The following is a 20772-nucleotide window of genomic DNA, read 5'->3' as shown; positions in this document are numbered from 1 at the left end:
CTGAATCAGAAAGTCAGTGCTAACATCCAAAATGCATATCAAAGATACATGTACAACATTGTCAAATCACATCCTTGTGACAGTTCACATAACCTCTATTTCTTTGCTCCATTCCAATATGAATCCTTTAGCCAAGAGAAGCTGTCACTACAAACAGACATATATAACTTGGGTAGGGTCTTCTTCTGCTTCTTTACATTAACATTTATTGATTGCAGTATAGTGTACCAATCTGTCCAATCAATCAACAGAGTTGAGGTTTGTTTTAAAAACTGAGAAGCTGGCCAAAAAAGGGGAACAGCGTGCACCTCTCTTGTCCATGTTCACAGTTAATTTTCATGTGGCTTACCACCATATTCAGAAAGACAATAACAGTAATTCCAAATAGTCCTTTGCTTAGAAAATTTGTACAGACCAGCAAAAAAGGAAAATTCTAGTAAAGTGTCGTGCACTAAAAATTTCTTCATAACAATCTCTAGCCATTTCAGCCCAGAGGCTGGTAAGCTTGACTGCGTAGTATATTAGAGGAAAAAGAGCTGGAATCCTGCGCAGCACAGTATGAAGGAACTTTTACACTTATCTCTGAAACCCTTCATCCATCTTCTAATTTAAAACAACAACAACAAAATCTAATTCTAGATAAAGGGTCTAAGAATGTGGCTTGTTATTTTCAGATATTTCATTTATGTTCCAGAACCACTGGAAATTAGGGCAGATTTCCACCTTTCTGCTCATCAGTTGCAGTTGCTCATTCTACGCCTTTACATACAAATTGTGTTTTTCAAGATGGGCTGTAGTGGCACATTTCCAAAATAATCACATTTGTAACTCTAACTAGACTTAAAGCTACAAGTTTTCCTATGAGATAGCCAAGCAAAGCTGGGATATACATGAGTTAATCTATGAGATGCAGTGCTACATAATCTCTGCAATACGCACTGCCTTTTTTTTCAAAATAAAAAGCTTTAAAGTCTTGAAGTAAAAACCCTCAAGCTGTGTCTGGAGCTGACTTACTATATTCCCCATGTGTGTTTTTTCAAATGCAGGTAAGCACTTAGACTAATTTTTGCCATCAAATACATAGTATTTATTTCAGCCTTTCACAGATGATGTATTTTGTCTCATCTGTAGTGACTGTGACTTTATGCCTTGGAAATCGTACTGCTGGCAGGCTTGGGATAACCTCTGCTGGCATTGCAGGCAGCATTGTGAAAGGCCTGTGCAGACCTCGTTTTCTAAACTCAAATTCTGGACTATGCCACTAGGATGCATTTCAAAAAAACTCAGATGTGTATATGCAAATGAAGTGATTATGGTAGCAAAGGGGTTTTCGTTCCTACATAAGCTATTTACATCGGCAAAACCATTTTTTCCAGGTGAAGCTGAATTTCTGAATGGTAAATCATGAAACTTTCACCTGGACTGCTTTTTCACTAGAGCCAGGGAGATACCCAAAGCATAATAATAAATTGTGCAGAACAGAGGAAGCTTTTTTCAGTATCTTCACATTTGTATTCATTTTTAATATTGACTTTCCATGAGGAAAATAAAAATCAAACTTCTTTTGATAATACAATTATTGTAATTTCTTGCTACTTACAGCCTCAGCCAAGGTCAGACAGCAGTGCAAGCAGAGATGAAGCCTGACAATTTTCAGGTTCTTTTGCACCTTTCTGGTCTTACATACCTTGCATAACTTAAGCTGTACTCAGTTTTGTCTAAATTTGACCAATGTCCTGGTCAGATCTTTAAATCTTTAGAGTTTCTCACAGCTCAGCTCATGGTGAATCCTCCCTGGCTCAGCCATGAGGAGATTAGTGGACAACATTTCAGCACTTTTGATATTTTGACTGATGTAAAGGGACTGTACGCCACCTCGCTCTAAGTAATAAGGGTACTAATTCACAAAGGAAGCTCACTGCAGTTCCAGAAAATTAGCACAAGTGTCTTTAATCCTGTTCAGCTCCTCTAGCTACAGATACGTAATAGCTTTCACTCTCCAAAATGAGAGTTTACACTTTCAGTGAATTAATTTTAAAAATATCCAGTGCACTGGTTCATACCTGGATCAAACTGAACAAGCTTGGAGGAAGTCACTGTAAAGTCCTTTCCCAGCGTAGCTGATATTTCATTGACCTGAGAAGAAATCAAACAGCAAATGCCATGCTGTGACATTTTTCACCAAATTGCTGCATTCCGCTATGTGCTGAAGCTACTCTGTGCCTCCCCATGGAGCCTCAAAAAGATATGTCAACCCACACATGTGCTTAGATTGAAAACAAAAACAAAAACAAAAAAACAAACAAACAAAAAAACCCCACAAAAACAAAAAACAAAACAAACAAAAAAAGAAATAAAGAAAAAAAAGAAAAAAAAAAAGCCCTAAAGAATAAACCTTGTGATGTGCAATTATCATTCTCTCTTTGCTCACAGTATAAATCTCATAATAAAAAAAATTTGCTCATCTTAAAATTTTGCCTCATCCCCTCTGAAGTTACTGCTTGACAGCGTCAGACAACACTGCTGTTTGCCATGTCACACCTGGCTCCTGGACAGGCATGTCACGGCACCATGGAAGAGCAGCAGCAGCCTGGCCATGTTTGCACATTTAGTGCTTTGTGAGGTCTTAGGAGAAGCAACTGCATGCAGAACTGTGAGCTCCAAAGACTTGTTGGGGTAAACATGGGTCCCTACGTATGTAAGTATGGGGACTCCAGCAACTCCCTGAATTTTCAGAGGAGACTGCCAGAGGACACCAGCTTCCACATTGTGTTCTTGATGCTGGGATCAATTTAACTAGTCTTTTTAGCCATGTGACAACCAGAGTAGAGTCCCTGGCATCTGCGAAGGGTAGGATAGAATGGCTCCTGATTAAGTCAATAGCAAAATTCCCACTGACTCCGATGGAAAAAAATACCAAAACTATGTTTCCAAATAGTGCTAAAATCCTGAGAAACTGTGAGGGAAACTTTTAGTATCTTTTTAGCAAGAGAAGCTGGTAAAATCATCAAATTTCCATTTTAGGAGGAAAGATAAAATTTGTGAAGGCAAGTTACACAAAACCTGTTTTACAAAATTACAACCTGCACCTTTCAGTCAAATTTTTCTGACATAAGACAGAGGCTGTTACTGAAGATATGGGAGGTTCTTTGGGCTATTTCCTAGGCTGGTGGCAATGGGGGGATATATGTGGGACACTGCCATGACTGTGGAGTTGAAGCTCCCACAGCTCCCAGGCTCCTCCAGCCTGAGCAGAGAAATGAGAAGTCCCAATGCCTCACGTTGCTCAAAGCTTGGATTTAAAAGTGGCAAATCCTGGAAAATCGGCTTCTAAGCACAGTGACAGAGGAAACTTCCTGCTCTGTCACAGAAAGTCATCAAAACTGAAATACAGCTCCAAAGCATTACAGAATTTTTACTTAAAATCAGAAAGCTTTATTAGAAATCTTTCATTCATCTCTACTAGCAAAGACAATGTCCCAGTAAGTAAACTTGCATGGCCTCTGTGTTGATTACTGAAATACCTTTTCAGTCTGAGGAATAAGTTAATGGGCTTCACTACTTAATATTATGAAATTTCCGGTTAGGAGCTTGGGTTTTAGCTTTACCTTCACTGCGATGAAGGCAGACTGCGCTGAGTGTCCTGCCCTGGCGATTTTCAAAGACACCACTCCCGCGCTCTCACACACCTCGTACTCAGTCTGTTGCATTTCAATGCGAGACCACTGTAGCTCAAGCCTGCGGGAGAGGAGAGGAAGCTGGTGTGAAGCAAAGGCCCCTTCCCTGCTGCCCCTGCCCCCTGCTGCTCCAGGGGTCCACAAGGACCCATTTCTCTCCTGACTGCTGATTTAGCCAATACACATACTGAGTTTTTCTTTCCAAATCAATGTATCTGTGTGATTTGGCTGATTAGGAAGAAGGAGAAGCAGTTAATAAATCTTCCTGTCCATCTCTGGTCCACCCCAAACAAGCTGCAACCTTTTTACAGAACCCGAAGGGTTCTTGCAGCAACTTTGAGAAGAGCAAAGTTTGCCCAAAAGACCAAATAAGGTGATCACTCTTTCTTCCAGGGTCCCTATATGCCTGTAGTTTTGTTTTACTCTCAGTATTTTCTCTGCAATATCCTCCTTTTTTCCCAACATTGTTCATCTATCCTCTCACTCTCCTTCTCTAGAATATAGAGCATGCTCCAGGACTCCACCACCTCTGTGCAAGTGTCCTCACCACTCCCCCTATTTTAATACTCTATGTACTTCACTCTGCAGCCATGGAAATGGCTGAGTCCAGGCGTCTTGTACACTGGATTTTAAAATTGTTTATAGGGAATGTGATGGAAACTCTGAGAATTGCATGCTGCACAGTGTAGAAAATAGAGATCCCACCTTTTTGAAAGCTGTGATAAAAATTAGTGAGAGTCAGAGAGGAATAAAACAGAGCTGAAAGATAGAAAATTAGCTGTGCTATGTACGAAATAACTTGAATTTTTCTAAAACAGACTTCTAGACCTTTCTGGGTTGATTAACGCTAATACCAGTGGAAGTTTCCTCCTGTCCTCCTATATCCTCTGATTCTCATGGTGTGGGTAACCCATTTAGAAGCTGACTTGCTTTCTTTTTACTAAAGAAGATGCACGCACCAAATCTAGCCCAGCAGCATTCAAATAAAAGCTGGGTTTCAGTTTCAATAATATCAACATGCAAATCAAACTTGTATTTTGAACCAGTGGCAATTAGGTTATAAATTGTAAAAAACAAACAAACAAACAAACAAACAAACCCTCTCACAACCATTTAAATCCAATATTAAAAATACTATTTTTTGCTTAAAAGCCAAATTCCCCTTCACTCTGAGGTTCAATTCAGCTAACAGTTAAATTCTACTTCTCTGAAATTCCTTTTCCATTCAAAAAGTGTTTTCTGTTTGCTCTCTTGGTAAATCTATGTTATGCATTGCTATTTATACATAAGCAGCCCCACTTTCCCACAAGGAATCGCGGTGTTTAATGGTGTTTTTAATACCAGTGCAGCTGTGGTCCAGCACAGTGCAGCTGGAACGTGCTCAGGCTGGCTGTGTTCAGATGTGTTTGTGTATGGGGACATCTTTTGTCACACCATGTAATGGCGAAAATGCTGACTGCCCAGTCCCTGTCCTCTCTACAGCGTGCAGGGAAGTGCCTGTGGAGGAGCCTGGCCCTAGGATCCAGCTCTAAGCTCCGTTTCCCTCACCATGAGTCCTGGTTTATGAGTACCCAGTTTAGCCCAGGGAAACAGCATTAGTTATTTTTCACAGTTGCTTCTTATAAAATCAATTGGTTGAACATCTAGCCGTACTTTCAGAAATAAAGAGAAATGTTGCCCCTGCTTTAAAGCTATTCCTACTTTTGGCCTCTATCATCAAAGCACAGTCCATATGTCTCTGATTTTTGTACATTAGGCTTATCATATGTCAGAAGGAAATTTTGATAACATGCCTAGTATAAATTTTGGCAGTGGATGACAAAGAAGATGCTGTATACCCTCCACCTTCTTTCAGTGCTCTTTTGCAGAAGTATGGCTCTCAGAGCTTTTACTGCTTGAGAGCATCCCTCCATCATGATCTCAGTCTTGTAAAGAGCCTTGCTGTCAGCACGGGGCAAGAGTGACCTCCAGCTGCAGGACTGCGCATGTGAAGTAACAGTCCTGTCCCTCAGCACCCAGCATCTCAGGTCTCCAAGTGCACAACTCCCACTTAGATTGAACTCCCTGTATATTTTGCTGTGAGGCCTCACAGGCCCTTGGAAACTGTGGCCCAGACTGACCTGGAGCTAGCCACTTCTATTGCACCTCCCTGAGGGACGGAAACCTTCTCTTCAACAAAATAAATGGCAAATTGAGTCACAGCTACATGGCCTCGGGTCCAGTATGGAGTACGGGTTCATTTGGCCCAGGGTGGGTGTACACAGTGCCCTGCAGCACACACCAGCCGGAGTTGGGGCTACCTTTGGGGCACCGCGGAGTTGCCCCTGGCATCTGTGACTTGAAACTCGATGTTGTCGGAATTCACTTCCTGCGATGGATTGATGACATAAAGTATGATTTTGCTGTTTAGATCCTTTTGGCTAAACCACTCCTGAATAAATCCACCTAGGAAAGAAGAAAAACATTTAGGTGAATCAAAAGCCTTTCAATAAGAATCACATAGCTCATATAGACTGTTTTCAAGTTTTCTTCTTGCTGAACATTTAGAAAATCTGAATGCTTAGAAACCTGGTTTTACAGCTAAACAGCAACATTCCAGCTTTTATAAGCTCCAGCCAATTTATTCACAAGTGACGTGTTTATCAAATGGCCAAGTTCAGTATTCATCTTTTTTTTTTTTTTTTGACACAAAAAATAGTTTCTCACAACAGCTATTATCAATCTTCTCAAACTCTTGTAGCATTCATGATGAACAACAGACTCTAGTTTTAGTGTAAAATTTGCAAAGAAATTTTTTCCTCTGTCAAGCAAACATGAACAGGGTAGGGTTTGCAATCTGGTCTGGTATGTCCCAAAATACAGAAATTATGGAAGACAACACCTGTTGTTATATTTTCCAGGTAGCCATACTGAGGACCTCGTAAAATCCTAAACATTATTTTGTCATCTTCTGTATTGGGGTCAGATGCCTTCAGGGACCTGGCAGTAATATAGATCCCATAATTGCCACTCTTCAGCACTTCCACATCAGAAAAGCAACGGAGATGAATAATTTTGGGTGCTATTTTGTCCAAACGATCCACCTAAATCAAAGTTAACAAATGTATAGTCATTTTACAGCATCAGGATATTCTCTGTCCTACCTTCGCTAAAAGCACAGTAGCCTGCTTGGGGTGGTAATAGCTACTTTGACTCTCAGTCTGCTCCAAAAGTCTCATCTCCAGTTAAGCACTACTTCTCATGAGAATTTCCAGCCCAGATTGCCAAGTCACTTGCTGCATACAGGCAGATACAGCACACCCTGGGGTGGGAAATGCAAATTCTGTGTGCCTCTGCCCAGATGTCCCACAATCCCCCTAGCCCTTCTTCTTTTTGATGTTACTTTGTTCATAGTAAATGAAAACTCCTGAAAAGTATTCTCACCTCTATTTCACAATAACAAGTACAGAAACCTAAGGATTATGATAATCACAGTCATAGATGTGGCAAATATGTCTCCTCAAATCTGTGCCACCTTTCACAACTTCTGATGAGTCTTCAAGCGCACAGCAACAATTGTTGCTCTTTCTGTATCTCATCTTCGGTTGAAGTGGCACTCCTTGCTCATCATATAACCTCAAACTTTGTCATCAGGAGAAGTTAGGAGCCTCTTAGTTAGTATCAGTGTTTTGAAATACAGAATTTTGACATACAATGCAACCAGGTCTGCTTTGCTGTACAGAAACGTTCTAGAAGTCATAGCAAAGGTATCTGAGCCTATGACACAGTGGGAAGAACTTGAAAATGAAGGAAATGGGAAGCCAACAGAAAAATCCTAGTAAAGGAAGGAAGAATCAGAGCAGACATTTTGCAAAGACTCCCAGAAGGAAAACAGGCTATCCAGTTGTGGGAGCAAAGTGGCTGTAATTCAAGATTCCTGCGACATAAAAATAAACAGTCATCCTGGTATCCCTCACATGCAGATCAGTGGGTCAGGTACCAAGTGCGAAAGCTGAGCAGGAAGAAGTTCATTCCTCTCAGTTGCTGGGCTCAACTTCAGGTTTGAGATTTCTATGTAAAATATTTTATTAAGTGTAAGTGTATGCGTGCTTATATTATTAATAATATTACTGTTTATGTTAGTTATTCTTAATATGTTATTAATATGTTGTTATTAAAAATGTTATATTATTAATATTACTGTTTATGTTAGCAAGATGTCTTTCTTCTCTTAAATGCAGTCTGTCTGTTTGCACTCTCTAAAATTCTTTGCCTGAGTAATGCATTGTGGCAAGTAGTTAATTCTCCAGGTTAATTATTCATGGAACACAGAAAGCAAACATTTTAGCTGATAAATACCTCAGTTATATCATATACTGTAGCAAGCACCAGTTCTTATCAAAATTGCTATATTTTCCACCTTTTCGTGCTATATATGTTTTTTAAGTAGGCCTGTGGTCACACTTGCCTGAATGGTGAATGCCACTGGCTCGCTCTGCACCCTCCCATTCATGATGAAGCCTTGATTAGTCCTATCAGTTGCAACAAATGTAAATCTGTCAGTTTGGGAATCACCGCCACCGTGCTTGTATGCGACATCCCTGTTGTCCACATCTTGCTGGGTGAAATTGTACTGCAGTAGCATAGCTCCTCGATAATAGAGATGACCATACTGGGGCAGCTGAGCCAGGAGGAAGGTAAGGTTTTCTTTAGCAGTGTCTGGGTCTGAAAGTTGCAGGACATCAGGAGAAAGGAAAGCTGTTGTGCCTTCCACTAATCTTAACCCTGTGTTCCTAGATAGTGTGGGCAAATCTTGGTCGACTGCTTCCAAGGAGATCATGAATGACCCATGCTTAGTCCTCAGTCCATTGCTGATGATGAATCTGGCAAAGAGAGGCAAGGTAGTCTTCAGCATGTGTTCTTGATTCACCATGTACTGAAATGAAACGATAGCACACACCTTTACTACAGAACTTGCCTGTGCTGACACTGCAAAAGTACTAGAGCTAGTTTCAGCTCAAACCCAGACTAGGGATGGGGTGGATATATATTTTAAAAACATGAAAACAGACGGCTGAGTTACAGATGGCAAGAGTTACAATGTGTCTGTAGGAACCTGAGTAGATGGTGGAGGGATAGCTTTGAGGATGTGCTGATCAGTCTCAGCAGTTGTAACAGAGACGATCTAATCTTCTGGCTCAGATACAAGATAGAGAAGATCTGAAATGATGGGCTGGCTGAGGGCCTTATTGCACACTCTGGCATACCAGTTTGTACACATTCTCAAGAAGATCTTCACTTGGTTACCTGGTAGTGGCAACTGTCAGTGGAAGTGCTAGCTTGTGTACAGCTTACAGAAAGAGGTGTGTAAAGAATGTGGTCTGCCTGGATGGTTTTGTTTTGTTTTGGATTTGGAGTTTCTTTGTTTGTTTGTTTGTTTGTTTTTTCTGTTTACTGTTACAAGCCTTTGGTACCAAATAGCCCCAAAAGTATCTAACAAAGCAATCTGGAAAAAGAACCATCCTCCTTGCAATTTATGGGTTTGTTTAGACACTAACTGTATCCGTAAATTTCAGTATAATCAGAGGAAATTTTATGAGGACATAAAGAGGTGGATGGACGATGGCAAAGCAGTGGATGTGGTCTGTCTTGATTTCAGTAAAGCATTTGACAGAGTCTCCCACAGCATCCTTACAGCTAAACTGAGGAAGTGTGGTCTGGACGATTGGGTAGTGAGGTGGACTGTGAACTGGCTGAAGGAAAGAAGCCAGAAAGTTGTGGTCAATGGGGCAGACTCTAGTTGAAGGCCTGTGTCTCGTGGAGTGCCTCAAGGGTCGGTACTTGGACCAGTACTATTCAATATATTAATCAATGGCTTGGATGAGGGAACAGAGTGCACCGTCAGCAAGTTTGCTGATGACACCAAGCTGGAAGGAGTGGCTGACACATCAGGAGGCTGTGCTGCCATCCAGCGAGACTTAGACAGGCTGGAGAGCTGGGTGGGGAAAAATTTAATGAAATATAACAAGGGCAAGTGTAGATACTTGCATCTGGACTGGAACAACCCCAGGTTCCAGTATAAGCTGGGGAACAACCTATTAGAGAGCAGTGTAGGGGAAAGGGACCTGGGGCTCCTGTGGACAGCAGGATGACCATGAGCCAGAACTGTGCCCTTGTGGCCAAGAAGGTCAGTGGCATCCTGGAGTGTATTAGAGAACGCGTGGTTAGTAGGTCGAGAGAGGTTCTCCTTCCCCTCTACTCTGCCCTGGTGAGACCACATCTGGAATATTGTGTCCAGTTCTGGGCCCCTCAGTTCAAGAAGGACAGGGAACTGCTGGAGAGGGTCCAGCGTAGGGCAACAAAGATGATTAAGGGAGTGGAGCATCTCCCTTATGAGGAAAAGCTGTGGGAGCTGGGTCTCTTTAGTTTGGAGAAGAGGAGACTGAGGGGTGACCTCATTAATGTTTACAAATATATAAAGGGTGAGTGTCACGAGGATGAAGCCAGGCTCTTCTCGGTGACAACCAATGATAGGACAAGGGGCAGTGGGTACAAACTGGAACACAGGAAGTTCCACTTAGATATGAGAAGAAACATCTTCTCAGTGAGGGTGACAGAACACTGGAACAGGTTGCCCAGGGGAGTTGTGGAGCCTCCTACTCTGGAGACATTCAGAACCCACCTGGACACATTCCTGTGTAACCTCATCTGGGTGTTCCTGCTCCAGCAGGGCGATTGGACTGGCTGATCTTTCGAGGTCCCTTCCAATCCCTAACATTCTGTGATTCTGTGAAATGATTTATATTTCTCTACAAAGCTCAAGTAAGGTTTCACTGAAATACTAAGATTCTGTGGGAGATATTAAACAGAACTATACAGGTTGCTAGGGCAATTTTAGAAACATAGATGGCCATGCCATGTATTTATCAAAGGGTCAGATCCGCAAAACTCATACTCTGTGGTGGAAATTTCTGTTAATAGCAGCATAGTCTCCTGTAGTTCTCTCCCAAGCAGTAATATTTCTTCAGATATACTAAAGATTTGATTACACTTTACAGTTAATTTTTCTTTTGCGAAGAAAAGAAAGATAAAGGTGCCCAAGGCTGCAGAGAAATGCTGGATTACTGTGTTCAGTTTCAGGCTCCTCACAATAAGAAGGACATTGAAGTGCTAGAGAGAGTGCAGAGGAGGGTGACAAAACTGGCGAGGGGCCTGGAGCACAAATCTGATGAGGAGCGTCTGAGGGAGCTGGGTCTGTTCAGCCTGGAGAAAAGGAGGCTGAGGGGAGGGGAGACATTATCGCTGTCTGCAACTACCTGAAAGGAGGTTGTAGCATGGAGGGTGTTGGTCTCTTCTCCCAAGTAGCAAGTGATAGGACAAGAGGAAATGGCCTCAAGTTGTGCCAGGGGAGGTTCAGATTGAATATTAGGAAAAAATTCTTCATGGAAAGGGCTGTCAGGCATTGGAACAGGCTGCCCAGGGAAGTGGTGGAGTCACCATCCCCGGAGGTGTTTAAAAGGCATTTAGATGAGGTTCTTAGGGACATGGTTTAGTGCTAGAGTTAGGTTGTGGTTGGATTCGATGATCCTGAGGGTCTCTTCTAACTGAAATGATTCTATAAAAAACAATTGGAAGCGTACCAGCTGGGTATGGGTTTTTGCAACACAAGTGACAGCACATTCTGAAGAAATCTATTATCAGATTTAGTTGTGGATAAAAATAAAGAGTAACCCAATCTTTTAGCCTTCAAAATTCATCCTAGCTTTCATCGCCAAGTTTATTACATAAGTATTTTTTCTGAAAGCAATTATATTGCACATTGTTGTGCCTGTAACAAAATCTCTGAGTTTATGCAGAACTAAAAATGGCTTTGAAAATGTCCCATGATACTTCATGTCCCATCACCATATATTACCTAAGAGTTACCTTTCTCTCTACAGAGCTTTCTGTGATTATGCAGCATCATAAATACAAAAGCATCTTGGAGAGTGGTTTTCACCCAGGTTGGTTCTGCCTGAGCAAGAACAGAGTCTGCTTTGCAAAGAAATTTGCTGGTGGTAGGCTGTTTGCACTGCCTGACCTTACTTTTTCCCCCACACTCCAATGCCCTGTGCTTAGAACACTCATGCAGCTACACTTATGTAGTTAATCTTGTATGGTAGTTATTTCAGAGAATATGAGAGCCAGCCTAGCTGGTTACTTTCCACCTAGCATGCTTCTACAATACATAAGTGAAATGAGGACTGGTTGACATGTAGATTATCTGCCTTCTCTTGCTCTCTTGACTGCAGATCTCAGAGACGTATTTTAATTATTACAGGGTCAGAACCTGGCCTGTTGTTGCATGCCTTGTATGTAAGTGACCTTCAGGACATCATGGAGTATCTTACTTGTGTCACATGAATTGTCCATCTCTGTCCACCTAAAACTCCTCACTACTTTCACCAATGCTGGATGATTAGGGCTTGATCAAATTGTAAGCTGGCAGTATGCCATGAAACAGATGGGATTGAGTACAGGCAGACCAGGGACTACATAGCAGTTAGAAATATGTTTACTGAGGATCGTATTCCCAGCTGGAAACCTAGAGACATCTGTCTGCACTGACCTAATGTAATCGTGCCAATGGTAAAAGGGTTCTGCTATTAGTAATCTGGCTGAAATCAAATACAGAACTAGCATGACCATGATAAATGCTATGCTAATAAAAATTTAAGAAAAAAACCAAAGTCAAAATGTGTTCCATCAAGACCTTAACTATCTCTATCTCTCAAAAAATCTGGAGGGTTGCAGCAGAAGTGAGTTTCCTCTGGCTCATTTGATGGCTGTAAAATCATTTGGATGATGTCTCAAACAGTATTTAAGTGAAATACTTAGATAATTCTGTTCATGAAACTTAAGATTCTTCCAGTCCTCTACAGAATAACAGATATGAGCAAACCTCCTGGTTATATCCATCAGACTGCGATTTATGATGCAAATGTCACACACCACTTGATTTCACAGGTGATGAAGCTGCCTGTGTCCAAGATGTCCTTTTTTCTGCACTTTGGGAGATTTTGGTTGTTGTTTATTTCTGGTTTATGGCTGCTTCATCTTTCCCTTAGGAATGAAGAGCAGCCAATATTCTCCTCACTCTGATGAAATTTAGGGGACAACTCTCAGGCACAGTTAGGAGGACGTGTTGCATGGTTTGATTTCACCATTACCAACGTTTCATGCTTTCTGCCGTTTGATGGCAATGGAGTTGGCTGTAGGACCTACCATCTGTCATGGCATTTAAAAGATAAAAATGGAATCATAAATAGTGCCAGCTCATTATAAAATCAAGCCAGTGTGTCAAAATGGAGGACATTAGCATGTTCTTTTAGTATCCTGCTGTCAGCATCTGATGTCAGGTTGCTAATCACTTGAAGTCATCTGTCCAAACAAGCACTGCCAAATCTTTCTTCCAGGCCAGCAACACCAAACAATACAGGCAAATTTATGTCTGAAGGAAGTACTTCAGTGGAAAGTAAAAATTTGATCAGTTAATTCCCCTCCCACTATAATTACCCATATAATTAATGCGACCATTCCTTGTTTAAATAATAATATTCTGCCACAATATTTATATGTTTACATAAAACCAAATTATTTTCCAAATGATAGCATCCAGGAACATCAATTATTGTGATTAAAATAGTTATTCAATATCGATATTTATTAAAGCATCATAAACTCACTTGTACAAGGCTGACTTTCTAGTTTGATTCTAAGCCACTGGCCTAAATAGAAGACATTGGATTTATCCACATGCACAGTTTCCCTTAGAATTGTTTGGTCTGATTTCATTAATGTGGTATAGAAGTTATATTGATGCAAACCACTCCTACACTGCCCAACATAGGGTTGGCATGACAGAAACCTTACTTGTCTAAGCTAATTCTAGTTTTGGTTACAGCATGTCACAACTGAGAAACGTAAAGCCAGAGTACATTTGTTCACTTTTCTGTTATGATAAGTGATCTGTTATGACAAATGGATCAGACAAATATCCTAACTAGAATTTCCACACATTGAATTTAGTGGAAGGGATAGTTTAAAATACTTCATCTGAGGAAAATCCCAAAATTGCTTTTGGCTTAACTCTAGATAATGTCAGCTGGGCTGCCCTGGTGTCACTAGAAGGTTTATCTGATGTCTTCCTGCCTCACTTGTTTGACTTCCCAGGAAAAAAGCTCTTGAACTGGGTGACACAACATGTCCTTGAATCTTCATCATGCATCATGGAAAATGATGTTCAGATCAGGAATCTATTCATAAGAGAGGGTAAAAAGGGGTCTTTTCTGAATTGCAACTGCTAGGAGCTAAATCTTTCATTTTTCTTAGTAACTAAAGCGAAACCAACAAGATTTTATTTTTTTGTATGGAATATTTGAATTTTACAGAAAGTTCATTTTCTGTCAAAAGCTGTTTTCAGAGGAAATTACCAATGCTAGCAAGAAGCTAATATTCTTCCTTTAAAGAAATGTCTTTATTTCTGCACTTATTTTTTTCCTGAATTTGCTCTCTTTTATAACTGTCCCTGAGACTTTGTGCAACCATATATCTACTCTGTCTTTACCTAGTGATAACTCATTACAGCATTCCTCTCTACAACCAAGGGAAGTTCATTTAAGAAAAAAATAAGGAAGTATCCACTTCAGGAGTGCACCTAGTCTAAGCTGATCTAAGAGGTTCAGAACCAGGCAAAAGTAAATTTAAATATCAGTAGGCTGCTGAATGGGGCATATAGGTAACCAGGTTTATGCCCAAAATCCATTATGTGTACGAATTTTTGAGCTATTGTATGGTCAGAACAGGTAAGATGACTGGCTTTCAGTGTGTTTGAGAACTACTTATGGATTCAAAAAGCCTGGAACAAAACTAATACAATAAATAAAAATAGGCAAGAAAGTTAGTTAATCTCCCCTACTTAAGTCTAAATCTCTGTGTATGTTTGGGTGCTATAACAGTATTGAAGCTATTATAACTGATTGACTGTGGCTGTGGCTACAGTATCAGCATCAATTAGAAACTGCATTTATTACTGAAGCAGTCACAACTACATGTATTAAAGTAGAAATATCTGTGCTATATAAATATGGAGAATTCCCACAGGGCTTCCACCTCTTTTTAATATTTAGTTTCGTTTGGGTTTTTTGTTTTGCTTTGCGTTGTGAAGTTTTTTTAATACTCAATAAACCCAAGCAGAAGAGTTTGGATAGTGGGTTATTATGCCTTACCTGAAGGAATCTTCAGAAACAACTGCCTTAGTGTTGTGAACATAGCAGACTATGTGTCTTGCTACATCCATTTGACTGAAGCTCCTGATGGGGATGCCAGGATAGCTGACATACTCTATTTGTCCATATTGGGGTGGAGAGGTTATCACATAGAGGAGCTCCTCTGGCTTGTCAGTACCATCCAGCACCAGGAGGACATCAGTTGTAATGTAGCTCCGATCCCCTTTTGACACTCTAAGAGGTTTTATGAAAACAGCAATGTCTCCTGCAGGATAGACAAAACAATGCTAAAATAGTCATATTTAATTGTAAGTTGATCTCTTACGCAGTATTTAGCCATATGCAGGCCATCACGAGTAGAAAAGTCATAGGACTACAGGATTATAGGGAAATTCAGGCTGTAAGGGACTTAAGGATATCTCTAGTCCAACCTTCGGCTCAAAGCAGTGTCAGCCATTATATGAGCCATAATCAGGTTACTCAGGGTTTTATCCCATTGAGGCTTGAAAACTGCCAAGGATGGAGAAAGCACAACCTCTCTGGACCCTTGTTCTAATCTCAGTAGTGTCATGTTAATTTGGTCTAATTTATGTTTCTAATAGGAATGTAATGAAGGAAGAGAGACTGTAAGACTAGAGTGTAAACCTGGAAGACAGACTTGTTCTTGAACAGTGTTTTGTCTACCTTATTGCATTCTTGCAATTTTTCTGAGCTTTGATTTACTCAGACATAAAGCTAGTTTCAGAAGGATATTTTCAAGTCTATTTGAAAAGTTGCTGGGAGTCCTGCGAGGCAAGTTGCAAGACATTGCCTTAGGCAGAGCCTTTTGAAACCCTAGGACATCTTCTTCACCACCAGGAACATCACGGCTCTGGCCAGCAGTGAAATCCAAGCAGACAGACTTTCAAGGTCTGCAGGGAGACTTGCCAAGGGCCTACATTGTGCTCAGGGAGGGATCAGGACATGCACTCAGATCATCTTTGTTTCAGAAGCAAGCACTGTAAAATGTTGACTCTGGCAGATCTTTACCCTTTTCCATGTCCTTGATATTTATGTAGAAGTCCACAGCTGGGGATCTGTTGTACCCATCCCACAGATGAAACGTGAACCTGTCTTGGTTCTTGGACCCTATAGCTCCTGTATGGGCATATCTCACAAGGTTCATATCCAGTTCTTCCTGAGTGCACTTCATTCCAGTTTGAAGCGTCATCCAGCCTTGGCCTACCTAGAAAGAATAAACATCATTCATTAAATAGATGTATCCTCCCCAGTTAATGGTGTTTGTTTGCAGTTATGCGGGCTGTTAGTGGCAGCTACCCAGCTTCCCTTCTAAGCTATATCTTCTTTCCTCATAGTGTGTTCTGGAGGGCAGTAAATAGCTGGAGTTGTTCCCAAGCAGCTATAATGCTGGAGAAGATACAGTGATCATGAATAAAATGGAGTAAATGGATTTATATTTATGCACACTTCCAAATGATACATCAACAAGATGAAAATGAAATGGTTCCTGATCTGGCTTATGTTTTATGTTTGATCAGTTTCCAAAACTGTTCTTGGTTCTATCTGAAACCATACCTAAAGGGATATCAGAAATGAACCTATGGACAAATTCAAAGCAGCACAGAAATTTAAAGCCCAAGAGGTCCTCTGATAGAAAAATGTGAAAAATTTCAGAAGAAAACACAGTATCTTGTGTTGGACTGATCTATGTATTTGACACTTAGCCTGTAGTAACAGTGTCGCTGGCTTTGGAGCAAAGGTTGCCAAAGACAGAGAGCTCAGATATGCATGTGTACCCTATATGTTCAAGCTGTCAGACTCCAGCCAGTAGCTGCCTCTTGCCCATGTGTGGGACCTCTTTAATGTACAAGTTTTATATCATCCACAGATTCTTGCAGGGTTGGAGCACAAAAATACTTTCCAGGCTCACAGGTCTTAGAAACTGATTTTTTTTTTCTATTATATATGCATTAAATTAAAAGGAGGCATTTTTTTCTACCATTGTTCCCGTGGCTTATCTTTGGTCAATAGATGGTCATCTTTACCTTCCATTTCTAATCTTATTTGCTGCCTTTCCTCTGGCTATATCCCTTTCTATCTTCTTCCTTTTTCCTTTCCTTCCCCCCATACTTTTCTTCTAACTCATGATTTATTACTCTTTCATATGCATCTCCCTCCACTCTTTCTGAACCCCGAAGTACCTGAAGTACTTGTCACTTTTTTGATCAAGGACTTCCTCCCCACCCCTTTGCAGCTCCATTGCTTGGGTTTCCCCCTCTGTGGGCTGATTCTCCCAGCACCTCTCTCCATTGTCACCCCAGATGATCTGCCATGCGTTTCACCTTCCCTCTTGTCCTGTTGAGAATCTGTCCTTTAGGGTCAAAGCTTCAAACATCATTGTTTGGTTCAAACACTCTTTCCACAACTAAATTGGCTACAGCCATCTACTTCAAAGCATAACAGACATTTGTGAAAAAAGGAAGATCAACTTCATTCTAACCTAAAAAGACAGTTATTTGCAAGCCTGCTTTATGTTGAAGTACAAAGACTAACCTTGAGCTGAAGCTGACCGTTTTCTGGAAGTCTTTCAAATAAGTAGTAAATTTTCTCCCTGGGGGTATCTTTATCTTCTGCTGACAGAACAGCACTAGAAATTATTCGAGTTTCACCCATGTTCACCTCTATATCAACCTTCCTGCAAAAATTAAAAGTCAGGTATTGATGCAATAAAAGAAAAGTAACCTTTCCAACATGTAATTTCTCTGTCAGGAATACAAATTACCCAGATGCTGACAGAAATGACAACTGCAAAACGAGTGCCTATTTTAGTTCAAAACAGAAAAAAGGCAAACAGGACACCCCAGCTTCTCCTTACAATGGTGAAAAAGAGCAAAGTATATACCTACAACAACCTGGGACTTACCACCTCTGTTTTCTTCCCCTCGGCCATACTCCTCTTACCTTCATACAGTTTATAAGAGGACAGTGTAAACAAGTAAGCTGTATTATATGTTACTGCTGCTATAGCCCATAGCAATACTAACTCTAATGAACTGATTATTCATTAAAGACCATATTTCAAACAACTAATCTGTCACTGCTCAGCTTAATCTTTAAGAGACACTACAAAGACCTTACTGTCTTCTTCTCTATGCTCCCTACTGCAGAATATTCCTGGGTTCTTGATTTAGAAGAGTAGGGTAATGCGAAGGGGTTTCATTAGAAGGAGATATGTTGTTGAATTAGTCAGGCCCAAAGGAATCCCAAGGCCACTTTGAGAAGCTGAGAACAGAATCTGCTGTGAGAAAGAGGGGCTTTTCTTCATTAACAGGGCCTCAGCATGGCGTGAGTCGTCAGACCTATCATCGGTGGGGCTCCAGCGTGTGGACTGCCCATGATACTCATTTAGCGAATCCATGCTTGGAGCGTGGATTCGTGATTAGAGAATAGTTGCGTATATAAGGAGACATACTTCTGTAATAAATGGCTTTTGCGTGATTCACATTGAATCGGAGTGCTGAGTCCTTTATCGTTCCAACAGGGTAAAGCCACCTGTTCCTTGGCAGAAATGGCCATCAGTAGCCACAAATAAAATTTAAGGCAGCTCTGAGGGAAAAAATGCCACAGTTTGAAATTCATGCACAGCTGCTCTGAGATGTTTCTCAGATCGTGTCTCCTCTGTTTCTGTTCTGAGCTAGTAATCATCCTCCAGTTTGCCTCTGCACACCCTGCTTTATCATTTTGCTGTTAGCTGTCTTACATTTTCACAGTGTAGCACCCAAACAGTATTATTAAACTGGACAGAAGTTTCAAGGAGGTCGGAGGGGATTCAGCATATTCAGTCACCCCAGGAATGGGACCTTCTCAAGCTAATCTGCTCTGGGGCCAAAGAGCAGGCTGAGAAAGGACAGACTCCTTAGGCATCTGGGTAGCTAAGTTCTGGCCAGATGCAGCTGACCATGTGCAAGCCATGCTATTTCAAAGGCCAAATACAAATTTTTACCTAAATTGCTAAAGATGTATTCTTCATAAAACAGCCCTTTCCTTTGCCAATCTGCAAGTGCCTGCTCCAAAGCAGATTGACAACTGAGATTTCCAAAGAAGTTGTCGCAATTACTTAGTGATTTTGGAAAATACATTTATTGTTCTGAGAAAGAGAGGAGATTTTTCTCCTGAAGTTTTGTATTCAAACTGATATGGATATGAGGCATAGAAATGTCACATTTTGCAAAAGGACAAGCAAAGAAAATCGAGTTGTATGACAAAGTATACCAAGCCATATTAATGATGGATCAAGCAACCTTAATGATTTACTCACACTGCCAATAATCATGTTGGGAATGTGCAGACAGAAAGACCAGGTGCCTGACCCAAAGACTGCATGAGCTAGGAAGATTCAAACAAAAAATAAGTGAAGATAAACACCTTTAGTTACACCCTGAATGCTGTGTAATCCCAACTCATTTTTCTGTGTAGCAGTTAGTTGATTAAGTCCTTCTAGCACCCACATGTCTCATCTTGAGAAGAAGCTCTCAAGGGGAATGTGTGAGGGCTTTACATTCCCCAAGGGGTCCCCTTGCTACAGGATGCAATCCAAGAGGTGACAGATTGAGTTTTTGGCAATCACTGTGAATAAGAGTCACTGCTTTCCAGTTAAATGTATCCCATCCAGATTCTTCAGTCTGTTCACCATAGCTAATGGAAATGAGAACTAGAACTCCCTGGGGTGGAGACATACCCCCAGAACAAAAGGTGAGAAAAAGCCTACAGGTATTGTCAAATGTTCACCTGTAAAACACTGCAGTGGCATGAGAGAGCTCCCACCCTGCAGCAAAGAAGTGGTGACTGAATGGGATAGGTAAACCACTTCAATGTCAAACTGAACAAGTTTTCTTAAAACACTACTGTTTAACCACTGGCAGCATACTGCATCTCAGTGGAAGAGTAACAGGCAAGAAAGTAGTAACTTCTTATAATGAAATAGCTATTTTGCAAGTAGGTGGCTCACTATGTGCTAGTGTTCACCACAGGAATGGCAGACATTGCCAGACAAGGCAGCAACAGTTTCTGGATCCAGTTAGGCAAAACTAAAAACACTTCACTTTTTGCGCTCTATCACCTTCCTTCAGCAAGAAAGGGTGGAAAAAGAGGCAGCAGTTCCCATGTGGGGAACAAATAAACAATTATCAGTAATTATCAGTACATTATATGAATACATAAACTATACCCTTCATTCTACCTAGAAATGGACTTTCTCTTGTTAGCATTATGTGATCCTTGATAATCTTTCAATTATAAAATCAACATTTCTTAATGCAGAAGATCTACATGGTAAACAAAACATTCAAAATTCTCTACAACAGGAAATGTAGGTCTGATCTGAGGGTAGGCCAAATATCCCGAGGGATCAGCTTAACAGGCTGTGAGTAATTTTTGAAATACAAACTTTAGAGGTTCAGAGCTACATCCCCAAAGCCTCCAGGCCTCCAGCTCCCCATCTGCCAGCCTGGAGCTGGAAAGCAGCCAGGAGGACAGAGGCCCTGATGCTCTCTGGCAGGTTGTCAGCTAAAAAATGGGGATCCCAAGGGACAAGATCCTTGTTAAAATGTCCAGGAGGTCTGGCTCTCTTGTAGTCAGCTGCTTATCTGCAAATGGTCTGCCAGGAAATTTCTGACCATGTGAAATTCATCTATGACTCTCAGTTTTGAACTGCAGTGGAAGTTTGCATGTACTTTCTCGAAAGCTGAACTATGGCTGAGCAATAGAGTTATTTAATAGAAAATAAGATAATCATTTAATCGGAAAGGCCTTCCCCTCTGAGCAAGAGTCATCAGCCTTGTGGATTCCCT

General features: G+C 40.9%; 1 protein-coding gene across 2 annotated transcripts in view; it reads right to left on the bottom strand.

The window, feature by feature from the left end:
- The window catches only part of FREM1 (FRAS1 related extracellular matrix 1), a 77460-nt gene that overhangs the window by 17820 nt on the left and 38868 nt on the right, over positions 1-20772 (bottom strand). The window contains exons 22-29 of one of the 2 annotated variants that reach the window (XM_065860582.2): positions 17477-17618; positions 15953-16148; positions 14924-15188; positions 8125-8539; positions 6559-6760; positions 5978-6122; positions 3609-3738; positions 2064-2136 (exon numbers count right to left, since the gene is read on the bottom strand). In XM_065860582.2, the coding sequence (XP_065716654.1) occupies positions 2064-2136; positions 3609-3738; positions 5978-6122; positions 6559-6760; positions 8125-8539; positions 14924-15188; positions 15953-16148; positions 17477-17618 (1568 nt within the window). The other variant, XM_071802480.1, reaches the window with a different exon arrangement.

This window comes from Patagioenas fasciata, chromosome Z (genome assembly GCF_037038585.1).
Source record: "Patagioenas fasciata isolate bPatFas1 chromosome Z, bPatFas1.hap1, whole genome shotgun sequence".
NCBI classification, from domain to species: Eukaryota; Metazoa; Chordata; class Aves; order Columbiformes; family Columbidae; genus Patagioenas; species Patagioenas fasciata.
Note: the sequence above shows the minus strand (reverse complement) of the source record. Positions and strands in the feature narration are given on the sequence as shown.